The sequence below is a fragment of the Sphaeramia orbicularis genome, chromosome 1, assembly GCF_902148855.1.
Source record: "Sphaeramia orbicularis chromosome 1, fSphaOr1.1, whole genome shotgun sequence".
Taxonomy (NCBI): domain Eukaryota; kingdom Metazoa; phylum Chordata; class Actinopteri; order Kurtiformes; family Apogonidae; genus Sphaeramia; species Sphaeramia orbicularis.
In genome coordinates this window covers 35,742,641-35,761,676 of record NC_043957.1, presented here as the reverse complement: position 1 = coordinate 35,761,676, position 19,036 = coordinate 35,742,641, and the positions used below count along the sequence as shown (strand labels likewise).

Sequence of the window (19,036 nt, the reverse complement as noted above, 5' to 3'; positions counted from 1 at the left end):
ATTTTACTTGTACTCAAACGCAAACACTACTTTCAGATTACACACAACCAAGCAACATGTAAACACTACAGAGCAGTCATCACACACTACACAGCAAAATGGAAAACACTGCACAGTGCATGCACTACATAATGTAAATACATTTAGCATTTCTGAAAAGACCAAAGAAAGCTGTAAAAGAAAAGCACATTACTGTAAAACACTCAAAGCTCTTACCCATCTTCAAATCAAATTGGCAGTTTCATTCTGCCTCAGCATCATGTCTTTGTGCAGCATCTGTTCAGAGGACTTTCATCCATATCACAGACCAGGCCTTTCCAGGTAATGTGGTCAAAACCCCCTGGTGTTGGATCCAGCCTTAAGAACACTCCACACTTATGTCACCACAGACCATGTCCACTGGTTCAAATGGGTTTTCCCTGGAATACGGGTTCAGTCATAGACAGGCTCAGACTGGGTAATCGGGAGGACCGGGACAATTCCCGGTGGGCCGGTATAATATTTAGGCCACGAGGGCTGGAGTTCACTTTAAATGTATATGTGTATATGTGTATATATATATATATATATATATATATAGATAGATATATATATAGATATATAGATATAGATATACTGTATATATATATATATACATATATATATATATATATATATATATATATATACACAAACACACACACACATATATATTTGTTTATTTATTTATTTATTTATTTATTTTTTGGCGGGGGGTCAGTCATAGCACTGGGTTGATCACGTAAACTGCAACCGCTGTTCCTGGGCCGCCACCCCCTCTAGTAGCAAGCAGATGACACAGACGCACCGTGACCTGGCGTAACATGTCCTTGCATCCGGTTAGTAGCTCTATACTGTAGCTGTGGAGCATATATGATCTGTGCTCTGTAGGCTGTGGATGGTCAGCTGTGTTTGCTGTTTGAAACATGGATAACTAGAAGCACTCAGAGAGCGCAGACCTCCACCAAGGCTGATCAGTGGCCCCCCCTGTGGGCACCCCCACCCCCAATCACCACCAAAATTTAATCATTTCTTCCTTATCCCATTTCCAACAAACCCTGAAAATTTCATCCAAATCTGTCCTTAACTTTTTGAGTTATGTTGCACACTAACGGACAGACAAATAAACAGACAAACAAACAAACAAACCCTGGCAAAAACATAACCTCCTTGGCGGAGGTAATAAAAAGAGCAAGAGTGGTGTGGAGAAGCAAGAATTAAAAAGAGGAAAGCTCTGGAAGCAAACGCAGCCAAATGTGACAAAATCTGCAACTTTTTCACAAAAACGACCTCCGGTTGGAAACAGCTGATGAGGACGATGAACCGGGTAAACCACCTTTCAAGTTAGTTAATTATGGAGTCAGTGAATTGTGTGGCATTGTGGCGTGTAACATAACGTTATGCAATTTAAATAATAGTATGATGCGACGCCACATAACTGGGAAACTTTGTCTTGTAGCTCCTCAGAGTCAGAGAGCAGATCCAGCAGCAGACACCAGCCATGAGCCCACAAGTCCAGAGTGTGCAGGTAGGACTGCTCAGAGAGGGAAGAGGATTAGAAGAAATAGGCTCCAATGAAGAGTATGGTGTAGGCCTGTTCAGTATGAAAGGTGCTCTGAGATGCTCCAGGCTTCAGAACTACATGAATGAAACTGACACCAAGGCTTTGAAAATAGAAGATTTGTGCTGAGAATTCTGACCATTTTTAAACTGTGCTTTTGTGTCAGAAGCAGAGCCAGGAGCCAGTAGTGATGAGGGGATTGTTCCTGTCAGGATGGAAGGAAAAGGTGAGCTGTTGGAACAGACTGTGTGAACAAGCATTAGTTCCAGTGAAACCACTTTCTATGCCCAAACCATAGTACTGACCTATTTTATTTTTTATTATTAACAGTGAGACAGTAAATACACAAAGCCCACAACTGAAAGGCAATAGCATAAAGTAATATTAAATAAGCCTGCATATTTTGCCAATGTAAATATCTTAATTGGTTAAGTAAGTCCAAATGTCTGTAGATATTATTTTTCATTGTGATCCAGGTGCAGGCGAGTCTAGGAAAACTGGAGGAAGTGTGAAAGGGAGAGCAGAGTCTACTGATGACAGAGGAGCAGCTCAGCCCTGAACCACTAGGCACAAATGACACAGATGAAGAGAACATGTAAGGTTAGAATGACATGATTTTAATATTAACCCTTTCATGCACGAATTATGAGAACCTTAATCAAATTTTTTTTCCTGAGTGTTTTTATTCCTCTTTAGGCATGAAAAAAACAATGCAATTGAAAATTTTCTTCTGAAAAATAAATAAATAAAAAATAAATAAAAATAATTTAAAAAATTTAAAAAATACATTATTAATAATAATAATAATAATAATAATAATAATAATAATAATAATAATAATAATAATAATCTTATGAACCTATTTTTCATGAAGTTGCAAAAATGTCCACTCAGCTGGACACCACATGTTTAGTTTTTAACACACAGAAACATGTATTTACTGATAAATTGTGTGAAAACTATGGAGAGGGCTTGTGATTCTGGGAGTTTATGCTCAGGAGAGATCTACATAATGTTACCAATTCAAGTCAGAAAAGATATGTAGTGTCTGAAAACTTTAATAAAGATATGTGTAAAAAAAAAAACAACAAAAAAAACAAAAAAAAAGAACAACAAAATACATGAATATACAAGGGAACAGCTGTAGAAGAGCTGTCCACTGTAGTGACCAGTATGCATGAAAGGGTTAATTGGTCGTGATCTAAAGTGGGCCGGTCTGAGGTATGAAACTCCAGGGCTGAAAATGAGTCTCAGTCCGGCCCTAGTCATAGACCTTCCACTGCCATGCACAGAAACATTCTCCTATTGGGTTCAGGACAGGCCTGTATGGTATAAAGAAGGCCAAACATTTATGAAACTCTGGCTGATACTGAGCCACTACTGTATCTGAACATTGTCCCAAACCATAACATAGACCGAACCCTCTGCCTCTCATGTTGTTTCCATCTGCTGTTGGTGTCCGGTGCACTCTGAACTGGCTTATATTATGTGCAATTGGTTTGAAAATAGTGTGTTCAGTTTTGAGTGGTTGCGTGTACTTTTTGACAACTGTGCTGTATTTGTGTTTAACGTTTGCCTCCTGTTTTCACCATTTACAGCTCATGTGCACCATAGTGGGAAATGTGTGCAGCAGAGTTGTGCAAAAAGTGCACTGCAGGTGTGAAAATTGTGTCAAAGTATGAGGATCAGCTTAAGGCTGTGCCAAAAGTGTGTTTGATTTGAAAACTGCATCTAGGCCATTGAGAATTTGGTTCAGAGAATGAGGTTTAGTGTTTTAGCAACTGAGAACAACTGTACTGTAGCAAATTTAATTATACTATTCAGTGGTGTAGTAGTCCCTGGAGAAGTGGATATACTCTCAAATTTTGCCTTTTTTTTAAAATAGTCCAGAAAAACATCCTGTTTTAGAAACAGTGACATGTACGACTACTCTATAAGGTTTACCCAAAAATCCATCAGTAGTATTTGCTCACTGTTATAAAATGATCGTGATGTGATCAGGGGCAGTTTGTAGGTATTATTGGTCACACAAGCAGCTGCATGAATGCAAATGTATTCAACATGAGGCAAATATAGGATAATGTTAGCCTTTCATAATATTAGCCTTTCATAATGTTAGCCTTTCATAATGTTAGCCTTTCATAATGTTAGCCTTTCATAACGTTAGCCTTTCATAACATTAGCTTACTCACACAGTTTAACTATTGGTGACAACATCTCTTCTCTAAATGTGCAGTCATATGACCAGTAGTTTAAAACAGTGACTCATTCTGAAACCACCTAAAACTTACCCCAGAATTATGTGTTCCATGAAAGTAGGTTCTCTCAATATGTGTCACGCATGCAGTTTATTCTGCCTTTCTCATTCGCATTTCCAATAATCACGCACCTTTCAACAAGACATGCAGTGACCTGTCAATCAACTGGGGTGGCACCGGCACCTGAGGTGTCCAATCAGGTTCCAGAGGTGGACAGTGCTAGTTTGCAATATTTTCCTCTGTATGACCCACCCTACTTTGCCTCTGATTGGCTCATTAATCCTCATGCCTTATGTTAATCAATCTAATCAGTGACGGCAGTGAGTACTGGCCAATTAGAGGCAGAGTAGGGCGGGTCATGGCTTCACCATTCTAGGGGCAAAAACAGGACCAATGGCCCTGTAGTTTATCGGCCAAATTAAAAGCTTTGGGAAATGTATCCAGATGCAATTTATTATCACCCAGTTCTGTGTATTTATTCTATTACAGAAATAGCCCATGTTTTGATCATATTCCAATCAGATCTGTAAAAAAAATTCTAATTCCAACTTGATATCATTGATACTTACTGATTTATTGGATCAATCCACTTCCTATCTCTTATAATGGGAAAATTTTTCGAAGTCGCACCAAATCCAGAATCAGATCTGGATGGAAATAATTTCAATACCTTGTGTTGACATCATCATACAGAAGCTGTATACCAAGTTTGAAGTCAATCAGAACTGTAGTTTGAGAGAAGAAGACGATTGAAATTTTTTCCCCATAAGAGCCCATGTTAAATTTTGTGTAAGTTCCCGATCCAGAAGAAGATCCTGATCAGCATGTGGACATTATGTTTTGGTCATCTCCCCATCAGGGCTGGACCGTAGAAATTTCAACTTGATATCATTTATATTTACTGAGTTATTGCATCGATCCACTTCCTATCTCATATAATGGGGAAATTTTTCAAAGTCGCACCAAATCCAGAATCAGATCCAGATCCAAATAATTTCACTAACTTTTGTTGACATCATCATAAAGAAGCTGTATACCAAGTTTGAAGTCAATTGGAATTGTAGTTTCGGAGAAGAAGACGATTGAAATTTTTGTAACGGATGACAGACGTCGACAGATGACGACAAACGACAATGCCGGACGCCGCATGACGACAATAGCTTACGGCCTATCGGCTGATAAGCTAATGATAAAAAAAAAAAAAAAGAGCAATTTGACTGCAGATACTACTGAATGGTGTGCAAAAGGGGGATTTAGAAGTGGGCATACACAATGCTAATGGAAAAATAAGGAGGTATATCCTGTGGACTACACCACTGATACTAGTGTTTCTTATATAATAGTACGATTTTTTTCTCATTTGATGATTTTTATGTATTTTGGGGTCCAATATGTTAATAAAGTAGGTCAAATTGAAAAAAATAGAGACTGAAAAAAGATACTAAACATGGGTATAGTAAACATTTTTTACATGGTAAATAATGGAAAAAAATCAAAAGTTTTCAAAAACAGCTAAAACTGCCTCTTGTCTTTTCATCAGTGCAGCCATCTCCAAACTGTCCGACATCACTGGTCTCATGATCGTCCTCTGTATCTTTCCTTTAACTCTTGCAGATGCTCTTTTATCAAACATCACTCCTGATACTTTTCTCTCAATCCCACCTCCCCATTGCTCTGAACAGTTGACCCTAAATACTAACATTCTCCACCTTCTTCATCTTGACTCCTTGCATCCTCACTGTTTCTGTTTTCACTGACTCTGCTAATACAAATGGTTTCCTTGTAGCTTCTCGTGGTTCATATTCAAGGGGATCTTCATGCAAAGGAACCGCAATGTTCCTCAGTCTGCTGTGTCTTCTCCTCCTGGTTGCAATCATTGTTCTGGTTTTCCACAGTAAGTAATTTATCAACATGCTGCTGAAACACTAAGAAGGTGATGATTTTATAACATTTTAACCGTATTTTTTTTGTGTGTTTAAAGTAATTATCAAAGGAAACCTGGAGTTGGAAATGGAGAACTTCCTGTTACAGACCAGTTGTTGCAATCTGACTAAACAAAGACACAAGTTTCAGGCCCAGACCAACAATTTTATCAGTGACAGACAGCTAGAAAGCATCTATAACCAGACGACACCCAACAGAAACAGCAGCTACAGACCAAACGACCCGACCGAGGAGAACGATCCGCTGTAAAATGAGTTAAATCAGCGCAATCCACATGTTTTTAGGAAAAGACACAAGACTTTGTTCTAGGTTTGTGCTATCCTGAAGGTTCAATGTTTAAGATTTTGGGAGATTAAGGTGATGTATCTGCAGAAATGGAATAGAATATTTGTAACTATCTTTCTGTTTGTTTTATTGATGTTTTATTTGTAACATGAAATCACGTACCAGTGTTTTTACAGCAACTCAGAACAGACTTCTTCTCCTGAAAACTTTTGTCATACTCTCAGAATTTCGTGAATGTGTTTCAATGTTAACCATGAATTTACGCAATAAACATCTTGATAGCCTGTACCAATACTACCGAGCAACTTTCTGCTTTTTTACATGAAAAAATTGTCTTGAGCAAACAGCAACTTTTTTTTTTTTCAATTTATGTCCTTTGCAGTGGACAGTTTTGTTTTTTGTTTATTTTTTCATAGCTGGGTCTTAGGAGGTTAAAGTCTCCCCAGACACAATCTAATATTTTATACTTTCTCCATTAAAGACTATTACCTTTGCTTTCTCAAAAATGATGTTATGTCTATAGTCATATATTCTGAATGTTTGAATACAGAGAAATGTACATGTTTATTTTTGTGGTCAGAGGGAGGGTAAAGCTACGAACAGAGTGTCAGAGGGTAGAAGTGTCAGAAATGATGACAAGAAGGCAGATCATTTCATCATCATTGCTTTACTTCCTCTTTTTGATTCCAGTGTAAAAATCTAAGTAGAGCCTTAATATAATCTAAATGTGTCTCATGCATTTGTGTGTTCAGTCATATCCTCTGTAACATTTCACATCTCAACCTTATCTGTTGTAATATAAACCTTCTAAATAATAGAGTGGATTCTCAATTCTACTGTAATAATTCATCTTTTCATATGGTTACTGGTTACTTAAAATTATGGCAACAAAGTGTACTGTAATATTACTTAATATGATGTAAAGTTTAAAATATGTGTTTTAGAAAGGTTAAACAAATGTATTTATTGCAACCTAAATATTAAACATAACCTGACCAATTTTTCAGAGCAGAATAAAGTGCGCTAATACATAAAATAAGAGATTAAAAAAAATAAACAATTAACATTAAACAATTAATATAATGATCTCGAATCTAAAATCTCTGTCAATTATACACACCATGAATGGGAATAGTGGATATAAATGAGTGGACATGAATGAATAATAACTGCTGGATAATACAGAGTAGAATAAAGTGTAGATTGACAACAAACTAAAATTACATAAGAAAGATTAAAAAAAAAAAAAAAAAAGTAAAGATAAAGACCAAACAATAAACAAAGAATATAAATCTGAAATCAATTATTTATACAAACTTATATCAGCCAAGTTAGTACTGTAGTGCCTGTATTTATCCACCATAGTGGCAGTTTTTAAAGAAGTGGATCCTGATCATTGAAAACATTTGTGTCGGTGTCTAGTCCGCGGTCATTGAGTCATATATAAAAATAATGACACAGATGTAAGAATCAGATTCCTATTGTGTAAACATACCATGATGCGTCATTCAGGAGTCATAATGGTGAAGTCCTAATGATAATAAAGTATCTGTTGGAATTAATATGTTATGTGCATTTTTAACTGGTGTTTATATGGGAACCACGACTGAAGTATTAAAATCAGCCCTATGGTAGTAAATATTGAACTCTTTAATGCTTTTCCTGTTCACCACTGGGGCCCTGAAATAACACTGAGGATAGCATAAGGGTTTACTCACCAACTGTAAGACTTTCCTTTATCCTGAAAGGTGTTGCTGCTCATACAGCACAGTTAACTCTATGAAAACAGAGCTAAGTTTATTAACTCTACATGAAGGCAGGCAGAGTGGGTAGATGTGACACACTATTTATGGAGGCCCACTCCACTTAGCTTTCGGTTTAGTTTGTCTGGTTTGTACCACAGAGCCTGCACACATACACAGTAATAGGCCTTACAAATGTGAGGACTGTCATCAGTTCTGTCAGCTACTTTACTCATGGTGTTACAACGTAACTGACATTCTCCATGACACACCCCTCATGAGACTGTCCCCATGACAACAAAAAATGAGGCTGTGGGGTTAGCTCTGCCCACATCCCTCTTTAACACCGCAGAAACATAAAAACAACAACCAAATTAACACTTAATCAACTCAACTCTAGAAAATCAACACTACTTGATTTGCTGTGTAATTCTTCCTTCAAACACCTTGGTTTTTTTTTCATATTTTTTCATATCCATAAAACTGTTAATATCCTCTTTAACAATATTTAACCAAGTGGTTCACAACCTTTTTGGCTCATGACCCCATTTTAACATCACAAGTTCCTGGTGACTCCAGACATTCAAAACAGAGACTTTTTTTTTTAGCTAAAATTAATTTGTTTTTAATCATGTAATAGTTTGCTATATTATGCTGCAAATAAATGTTCATTTTAGACAACTTTTAGTCTATATAATGTATATTATTATGGACAGAGGCAGAAAAGCCAGGTGTAGATTACTGCACAAAGTGAGAATTTGATTTTCCTTGGTCAGGATATGTACAGTCAGTCCAGCTTGGATTTATAAGGCTGACAATTAATACTGAACAAACAAGAACTCAAACTATGAATTATGAAAGAGCTGCAGCATCTGAAACCGACCACAATGAACATTTGAAAGATAAACAGTACCACAGTGCTTCAGTTTCAGCTTCAGAGTTTGTCATGTCTGTTATGGATTGGGATTGTCCCTCTCAAATCACTATATATTTTGTATTAGTAAGTTTTTAAAATTATTTTTATCAAATACAAGAAATTTCAGGTGACCCCATCTGAATTCCAGGCAACCCGACATGGGGTCCCGGCCCCAAGGTTGAAAAACACTGGTTTAACCAAAGGTGTGTTCCTCCTTCCAACCAGAAATAGGGAGAAAATGACATTTTCTCTATGGGAGAGGATCTTTGTACACCAGCACAGTGTAAACAAGGACTATGTGTCATAACCTGCAGTAAACCATGCAAATTAGATTCATTTTGTGAATGTACTGTAAAGAATCCTCACAATATCTGTCTATCCCACACATCTTGGAGAATGTTCCATTTGGAAAAAGGTCTAACCAAGGTAAGAAGACCTCAGTACTGTAATAGCAGAAGATCCTCCAGAAAGGCCTGACTCAATGTGTGAGAAGCTCAAGTCAAAGCAACCACATCCTGTTCATCACCAATGAAAAACTGATTTTTTTTTTTGAAGTATTTTAAATGTTTGTTTGTTTGTTTGTTTTTTATTTAAAGATGAATTAATTTACCTAATTAGCTTTAAGCTTATTCTCTGCTTATGTTTTTCTGTTCTATAGTGTCATCGTCACAGTCTGTGTAGTTATCAGACAAGAAGAAATAAATCAATCAATAAATAAAACCTGAGCATACCATAAATCAATTTGAAAAGAAGATGTGGATGAATTAGATATTTTGACGTATATCACAGAAAGTGGTACAGTATATGTCAATATATAGATTATTTACTGTTAATGTGTCTTTTTTCCTATTCTCCATCTGGATAGGACAGACTGATCTGTGACAGAGGGAAAATGGAAGTAGGTGGATGGGAATCTGCCGACCATAAAACATTTATTACCCCACCCCTGAAGGGGAGGCAAAGGGTATTGTTTTTGGTTTGGTTTGGTTTGGTTTGGTTTGTTTGTTTCTTTGTTTGTCAACACTCTTTGACCCAGGATAGAGCTCATTACATTTTAGGAAAAGTAGGTCAAAGTTTACTTTTTTTTTTAAATGAATTTTTAAAATCTTTTTTTCCCCATTTACTTATAATGGGCAGAATTTGAAATGTCTGTAGCAGCAAAACTATTGGGTGAATTCATACCAAATTTGGTTTATAGATTCTTCTTCAAAAAAGCTGCTGATTTCTTTGAAATCTTCCCATTTACTTAAAATGGGCAAAATATGTGTGAGGAACGGGGTTGTTGTGCCTGGCACCACTTGTTTATTTGTTTGTTTGTTTATTTAACCAGGTAACTTGGTTGAGAAGCAGTTCTCATTTCCTGGCCAAGAAGCAACAGCCTGAGACAAATTACACCTAAAAACAATTATTGCAGAACAAAAAACACTAATAAAACAATTAAAAACCTGAAGACTGCTCTCACACATTATGTATATTATATAAAACAAAGAGAGCCATTAGCAATCACAAGCAAGTACACTGATCAGAAACTATAGTTTGTAATTATTTATTTCATTTCAAAGTTCATTTATTTGTTATAATGTTATTATACAGGTAGTTAGGAGTAGGATATCAACACAGCAAAATAAACCTCACAAAACAATATTTCAGATAAAATGTACTTCTTTATCCATGTTTTAAATGAAATCCTTTGGTGATCCAGTAGCCATTTGATTTCAAGTAAATTATCTTATTTGCAATTTATTTTCTGCATAAATAGCCATTGTATTAATCTACAAGAGACAAGTCTTTTTAACCAGTCTGACCATAATGCAACACATCTGAGCAATCCAGGAAGTTGTGTTCTTATATAAGGAAGAGTCATGAAAGCAGATGCTACTTTCAGATCAGTCGAGTGGTCAGAAAACCCTTCAGTAACTTCAACAATCCTCCATTGAGTGACAAAATGGTGAAATTTGATGACAGCGTGGGATATGAAAGCCAGGCATCTGTTTCAGGGAGGCGTGTTTGGATCAACAGATGCTCTGGTGGTGATGCGATTGGAAGAAATCCTACAGGTAAACATTATTTTAAAGTTCATTTTAATATGACAGCCAGGATAATGATTGCATGTAGACGTCTAATTTGTACTATTTTTTAATCTGTTGAATCTCCTCCTCACTTCCTTTTAGTGTGATTATGACACGCTCTGTCAATACATATCACATTTAGAAAAATATTCTGAAAACTGTGAGAAAGTAATAAGAAGAGGTACAGAATGCTGCTTTATGATTCTGTTCCTACTGCTCTGTTTCACTTATACTAATTTTCAAGATTTTATAACAAAAAAAAAAACAGATGTTTGAAAGGCTTTTAAACCCGAGGCTTGAAATTCATAATTACTGTAATACTCAATTTTAGTGAGAAAACACTGATCTAAAGAGATTCTATTTTTCCACAGAATCAGCATAATGGCAGTTTGACACTTTCCAGGATAAGCTTCTCATCTTCTTTAATAAATTGTTTTGTTGTTGTTTGTGTCTGAACTAAGGGATGAAATTCTTGAGGCTTTTCATTGTGAGCTTTGGACTCCTGTGTCTCCTTCAAGCTACTCTTAACATTACCCTGCGCCTTACTCTCAGTGAGTGATCATTCATTTTCTCTGAAATATCATGTGTCCACTAAAATATTATTGTATTTGGGTGGAATACTACAAGAATTTCTTGCACCACCACATGGTCAGTCATTAATGTATTTCAATAAATACAAGATAAATGCACAATGTAAAATAGTTCACGCCCTTAATTCAAGCAGACCCAGTGCTACTTTAGTGGCAGTTCCCAAATAAAATTTCTCTTTATTTAACCTTTCCTAAGTGATTTATCACCATTTATTATAATAGTACCCTCTGGATTTAGCATTTTTTTTCAGTGAAAATCAGGTATTTTCCAATATTTAATTTACGACCATGAAAAGACGATAAATTGCATTTTACACAAATTATTTACATATATTCATAGGATTAGTGGATCAACAGGTATTAAACAGTTTAGATCAGTAGATGGTTTAGGTCGACAGTGGCTGTTTGGGTCTTTATGGGTTAATATGAGTATTTTTATCCATTAGAAAGATAATATATCAGTATTGTTGAAATGAGGCAACTGCTCACATCTTCACTGACTCAAAGAGAAACATCTTTCTCCTTAATGTATGTGCTGATGTCTGACCTCTCTTAACTTACAGTAACAAAAAGGAATCTCACAGACAGCTGTGCAGCTGTGATCAAAAATTTGACTGATGAGAATGAGAAGTTGAAGAGGACACAGGATATTTTTGGTGAGGAAAAAATACAACAAAAGAGCAATTCTTATAAAAAAGCAATCTTTGCTGGGCTGTCCAAATTAGGATAGATTTATAGCAACAATAGTTAAAGACTTTATTCTTGCTTTCAACAGATGAATACATCAAGCAAGGATGGTTTTACTTCAGCAACCATCTCTATTACAAATCTGAAACAAAGAAATCTTGGCAAGAGAGCAGACAAGACTGTCTGCAGAGAGGTGCAGACCTGACGATCATCAGCAGCAGAGAAGAACAGGTATGTGTCTCCACATGACAGAAAATCGACATTCAAATCCATTATAACTGATTATGTTTCACCTTGTTTGCCTCTGAACACAAGGTATTTGTCAGAAACTTTCTGTCTGCGTGGATTGGACTGACTGACAATGAGACGGAAGGGATTTGGAAATGGGTGGATGGGACTCCACTGAACACAAGGTTCACACTTTGATTTATTCAGTAGTATTACAGATATATAATACAGTCAAAATGTGTCTGTCTGGCAGAAGCCACTGTCTATGATTTTTTTTTTTTTTAAATGCTATTTTTTATTCAGGGTAGACTGTGTGTGTTATTATGGTAGCATTCCACCCTGTTATTCTTCACTGACGTTACAATACATGAAACTTCTCCCTCTTATTCCAGCTACTGGCACGATAAGGAGCCCAATAATGCCAATAGCAACGAAAACTGTGGAGAAATAGGGTACCATGGAAAGTTAAACACCTGGAATGATAAGCCGTGTCATAGTGAAAACTATTGGATCTGTGAGAAGATGGTCATGTAATGACTGTATCCAAACACATCAGAGTGGTAAAACTGCAGGGAATGTGTGTTAATCTTGCTCAGTTAATTCATACTATAAATACACTGCATGGATATTCTGAAAAGGTATGAGTTTCACTGAGGATGTGGCTGAAATATTGTTATATAGTTATTCATTAAGATGTATCAGGGCCTATGCATGCTGTATTAGACATACTACAACTGCTAAAATCTATGTAGTTTGACTAAAACTTAGCAAATGGATAAGATAATCTGTTTTATAGTAATTAAAAAAAAAAAAAAAGCTTAAAAATAAGAAATAAAGGAAGTGGATCTCTAAAATGTCTAAAAAAAAATGTTGTTTCAGTAAAAATACTGACTTTCATTATGTTTATGTATATTTTTCATGTGGATGTATGGCTGTGATTTCCATTCAGTGTAACTTCTGCTGCTGCAGCTGTCTTGGACACTGTTGAAAAAAAGAGATTTTTAATCTCGATGAACTTTTTTTCCTGGTTAAATAAAGGTTAGAATAAAAAAAAAATAAATTGTGCAAACAAAATACTAACACCACTGAGCCATGACACTACAGCAGGTTGCTGTTCCCACAGGATTTTTACATTATCACATATTGTGTAACAGTTTTCTATCCTTCTGATAGCATAGCATATTAGCTCATTTCTTGCATGTAGCACACGTGTACAGAGACAGAAATAAATGGTCTGTAGAGAAATCCATGATACAGCGTGTCCATAAAGACTCTCTACAATTTAACAAATGTATTACAAAAGCAAATGAATGAACAAATCTGTGAAAAATATTACAAAATGAAAAGTAAATACTGAAGGTTTTCTTTGCCTCATTTAATACATTTTCTATATGGGCACCATTAGTTGTATGAAGCACATCAATGTGGTACTTCATTTCCTGCCATGTTGGCTGTAGTATAGCCTCATCGATAATGTCAATGGAATCTGTGATCTTTTACTTCAGGTCGTTGATGTCCTGTATCTTTGTTCAATACATAATATTGTTAACATAACCCCACAGACAGAAATCCAGGTTGAATGATATCTGGTGAATGAAATGAACAGGGAATTGGACCGTCCCTTCCAATCCACCAGTCTGGAAATGTGTGATTTCAGAACCCACCAACATGCAGTCCCTGATGTGGTGGTGCACCATCTACCTGGAAAATGATGGTTGGTTGAAGGTCATCCAGTTGTGGTGTCACATATTCAGTTGAAAGGTCAAGGTAAACATTTGCAGGAATTGATCTCTCATTGAAGAACAACGGACTAATTATTTGATCACATGATCTCACAATATGATTAAAAACTTTGAGAACCACTGAGTACATAGAACAAATCTGATGAACATATCTCATCAATTGCTTTTGTATTACATTTTTTAAATTGTATAGAGACTTTGTGGACACCCTGTATTTACAACATGAAGATCTATGTGCATTATATACTTACTATCTGGCAGTTAAAACTTGTAAAAAAATAAATAAATAAATTTTTAAAAAAGTATTTTGTTGACTCAGTATTAATATTATTCATTCTCTTTAACATTTGTGCTTCCTGATTGCAGAGATTACTGAGATCCAAAGAGATAAGAAACCTTTTTAAGTTTAAGATTTAGAATCATTACTATCAAGTTTTTAGATTATTTAACTGGAGAGACAGAGGTGTCAGGAGGGTTGCTTAATAAACACATAAAGTCTATGATGAAATGAGAGTTGTCTGGCAAAGAAAAAAGTGGCAAAGCGGAAATGAAGAGATGGGTGATAATGATAAGCATCTGCAAAAAAGATATGGTCTTTCTGTGTTTGTGCAGAGATATGAAGGAAAGAAGAAGTGACCAGATCAGTGCGGTCATCAGAAAACACTTTATTAACTTTAATCATCCTCCAGTAAGTGGAAAAATGGTGATGACATGAGATGACAAATGTGAATACTGCTTCGGGCTGGAGTGTTTCTATAAAAAGAGACTCATCTGATGAAGACAATGATATGACTGATGCAGAGAGGTCCTCTGGTTTAACACAGGTTATGGTTCAGTTTTAGCTGTAACATATGATTTTGCTTTTTTGTTAAATTCTGACAAACCCTATTTTACTTCTTTTGAAAAATTATTTAGTTTGATTATGAAGATTTTGGTGAGGAGATGTTACTTAGATTTGTGAGCAATATGTGAAAAAATAATATTACAAAAGCACCCTAACCCTAACTCTAACCCATTAAGAAGAGGCAGAGGAAATGAAACAGTGATTGACAGAAAGAAACAAAATAGGCTGAGTTATAAACAGACCTGATGCTCTGTTCTCAGTTTCCCTTCCTGAAAAAAAAACAAAGAAAAAGAATGTCATGGACAGGTTTTTTGCAATATGAGGAACAAAAACTTAACATCATCTACAGCAGAAGACCAGATATACACCAAGTATAGAAATAAACAGACATGACAAACTTGACATCTCGAAAGTAGAAAGTATATATTTTAATTTGTGTCTGAACAAAGGCAGAAAACTCTTAAGCTGTTGTGAAGTTAAGACTCCTGTAATTGTTGTAATGAAACTCACTTTTAACATAATTAATCACAAATTACCTGACAGATATAATGGCTATTTTTCCACTCATCACATACATGACAAATGGGTATTTTAAGACAATGACCCTTGTCCTTTGACACACATTTCCATTCTTTACTGTTGTGTTTGGGACATAGAGGCCATATATGGGTATGTGTGGATATGAAAATTCTGTCTATAAAACAAACACAATGAAATGAGTGTGCAGGTCCAGATGTAGAAACATACAGCATAAAAAGCATCAAAGAAAGAACCGGCTCAAGGTTTTTAATACAATTTTTAAAACAATTTATTTTCGTTTAGACATTCTAGTAGAAATAATAAATCTTTTTTTTTCTGACCCCCTCTCTGTTTTAATAATTATTTACTTTAAAAATTCATGACATTTATGGTAAGCATGCAGAGCAAAAACAACATTATCATATCACCTAGATCCATATCAAGAAGATCTAATTAATTAGTTAATATTGATTAATATCAAACAAACATCGACATTAAGCAGTTGGTGGTGTGGGAAAATTTCGATTTTTATCACAATCTAAAAATACATTAAGATCTTGGGCACTAGAGTTAAATTTCTCTATACTGACACATGGTTTTCTGAATGAAATATTGAATGAAAATTAATAATTGTCCATTATAAACATGCATAAAATTTTACCTGCACAACAAAATACTAAAAAAACCTCACAACTATTACAATAAAATGCCATATGTTCATGCTAAAAATGAGTACACTTAGAGCAGTGGTGTCAAGCATACAGCACATGGGCCAAAACTGACCCGCCAAAGGGTCCAGTCCCACCCATGGAATGAATTTGCAAAAGTGCAAAAACTACGTAGAACACATGGACAGTCAAGGCTGTCAGTGGGTTTAAAATTATTTTGATCATAGAGTTAAATATTTTTCATTGCCAGATGCCTGTTACTAAATGTTTTGTGCCTTTTTTTTTTTTTTTTAGATCCACTGTGATCTGTAAGTTGTAACGCACATGTATAAATGATAAGCTGAGGCATAATATTGTTAAAATTACACTTATCCTTCTTTAGAGATTTCAGTTTGTTCATTGTTGTTCATGTTATCCACATATTTTTATTAAAGGATAATTTGTACATGTAAGTGTTTTCATCACGTAATTTAACTTTTTTGCATTACAACAAGGAGACAAAGTTAGGGTTGTCATTATTTATAGGTTATTATGCTATTATTTTACTGGTCTGGACCACTTTTGGTGATTTGAGTATGTTTTAATGAAGACATACCAGCAACATACCAGCCTATTATTTGGGAGGTAGACTGGCTTTTAGTTTGATAAGTGATGTTGTCTGCAGGATTAAATAGATATTCTCTTCAGATCTGCAAATGTTACTGTAAAACACAAGTGCATTACATTAATACACTCAGTAAACCCTGTAGAATTAACATTTTTCTGCATCTAACCAAATGACAACCCACAGTAGATAAATAAATGCACATTTTATTTCCATCTGCTTTGGATTCTATTGCATTATTGGTTCATTTGCTTTGCGTTAGGAAGTACAAAGCAAATGAGCTTCTAGGTGAATAGAATACTTGACTAAAAAAAGATCTAAATATGTATAGAAATTAACTAGTGATCAATAGGCTACTTTAACATGTTTTTTTTTTCTTTTATGATGGAGAACATGTGCAAAAGTTAACCCATAGGGACCCAGTGTGACTTTTGGGGCAGGTCCCAAATGAATTTTCTTCTCTATTTAACCTTTCTTAAGTGATTTATCACAATTGATTATAATATTGTTGTTACACCCCCCCCAATATAAAGGTGTCCAGGAGAGGGAGGGGTGTCACACACCTCTTCAGTCTCCAAAAGCATACAACGAAAAAAAGTTTAAAATAAAGCCAGTTTATTCACGGCTGCTTTCTTTTAACAAAGTTTTTACAAAAAATGAAACAAAGTATTCCAGGTGAGTGCAGTTGGACAAGGTGGTACCAAAGTAAATCAAAAAACTCAGTAAAACAAAACCACTAACTGGTGACCCCTGCACTACCAAAAGAAACTGGTGGGACAAAAAAAACATCTACCTCCTCACTAGTCCCAAAATAAAAATACAGAGGGTGGCACCAACCAACTAATCTAGTGTATATAACATAAAACAAGACTTAGTGCAGTGTATAGGGTACCCCATCCTAACTAAACCCAACTCAACTCACCAAAGGAGAACACAGGTAGAACACAAAAGCAAAATGGCTCTGACCAAGCATGGCCAGACAAGAGCAGCCCCAGACAGAGAGGCAGGGGTGAATTTATAGGTGCTGTGGCTGATCAGGATTGGTCTGCTCCTCCTTCCTCCACCTGTGCCGGCCCCCTTCAGGTGCAGCCCTGGAGGAGGACCCAGAGTTATGGTCACAACCCGACAACCAGGCCATCCCTGACCTGAAAACAAAAGGGGAGGAGAAACACACACACACCTATCCATATACATGCCCTCAGGCATGTAACAATTGTCCTCTGAATTTTGCATTTTTTTCCATTGAAAATCATCTGTTTTCCTATGTTTAACTGAGTGATTATGAAGATGCTCATAAAAGGCTCAGAGTAAAGTCAAAGGTTATTGTATCAAAACAGGAAAAAACTGAAGAAAGGGTGACTTTTTCAGTAAACTATAGCATTAACTGGACGTAAACCAAGTGTGTCCATCCACTGTCACTGGCCAAATTCCATGGGTTTTACTAGTGAATCAGTGTTGTTGAAGATGTGTTTGAATGTTCACTATGGAGCCTCTGAACGTCCAAATGGGTCATATCAGATGACCATGAAAAGACGACAAACTGCATTTTACCCCAATTATTTATATTGATAAGATAAGTGAATCAACAGTTTAGATCTGTAGATGCTTTTGGTCAACAGTGGATGTTTGGGTCTTTATGGGTTAAATGTGTCTCAGTTACTTTAGTTATTTTTTATTTTGTATAAATAAAGAGCTAATCTAATCTATGTGTCATAAACACTCATTCTAACTTTAGTCCTCAAGACTCAACTGAAGACAATGGTAAGGGTTTGTTTGTTTGTTTGTTTGTTTGTTTGTTTGTTTGTTTGTTTGTTTGTTTGTTTGTTTTAACTAAAATGAGTTTGACACCCCCGAGGAGCAAAACTTGCTTGGTCATGCGCTTTTTGTTTATTATTATTATTATTATTATTATTATTATTATTATTATTATTATCATTAATAATAATAATAATAATAATAATAATAATAATAATAATAATAATAATAATTTTTATTATTTATTTATTTTGGGTCAAGTGCTTCTTATCAACTTGTTCTGTGTTCGTGTTTTGATTTGTCTGTTTGTTTTCATGCCTATACTTTTTATTGCTTCTGCTGTAATGCTTTTAATGTTTTATGTAAAGCGCTTCTTATCGACTGTGTTCTGTGTTTGTGTTTTGATTTTTTTTTTTTTTTTTTTTTGGTTTGTTTGTTTTTTAACTAAAATGAATTTGACTCCCCCGAGGAGCAAAACTTGCTTGGTCAAGTGCTTTTTATTTATTATTATTATTATTATTATTATTATTAGTAGTAGTAGTAGTAGTAGTAGTAGTAGTAGTAGTAGTAGTAGTAGTAGTTTATTTAATTGATTAGTTTAGTTAT

At 35.3% G+C, this 19,036-nt stretch overlaps 1 protein-coding gene across 1 annotated transcript; it reads left to right on the top strand.

The window, feature by feature from the left end:
* Positions 1–10,619: 10,619 nt before the first annotated feature.
* On the top strand, positions 10,620–13,114 carry LOC115426838 (C-type lectin domain family 4 member K-like). The gene is made up of 6 exons (XM_030145071.1): positions 10,620–10,781; positions 11,255–11,344; positions 11,947–12,039; positions 12,159–12,301; positions 12,386–12,483; positions 12,691–13,114. The coding sequence occupies exons 1-6, from the start codon at positions 10,670–10,672 to the stop codon at positions 12,830–12,832; spliced, it is 678 nt and encodes a 225-aa protein (XP_030000931.1). The 5' UTR covers positions 10,620–10,669; the 3' UTR covers positions 12,833–13,114.
* Positions 13,115–19,036: the final 5,922 nt, after the last annotated feature.

Bases quoted from the DNA above. Each gene is read 5' to 3' on its own strand.
- LOC115426838 (XM_030145071.1), top strand. From the start codon at position 10,670: ATGGTGAAATTTGATGACAGCGTGGGATATGAAAGCCAGGCATCTGTT. The intron at 11,345-11,946 runs GTGAGTGATCAT...CTTAACTTACAG, and splicing joins TACCCTGCGCCTTACTCTCA to TAACAAAAAGGAATCTCACA. The intron at 12,040-12,158 runs GTGAGGAAAAAA...TGCTTTCAACAG, and splicing joins GAGGACACAGGATATTTTTG to ATGAATACATCAAGCAAGGA.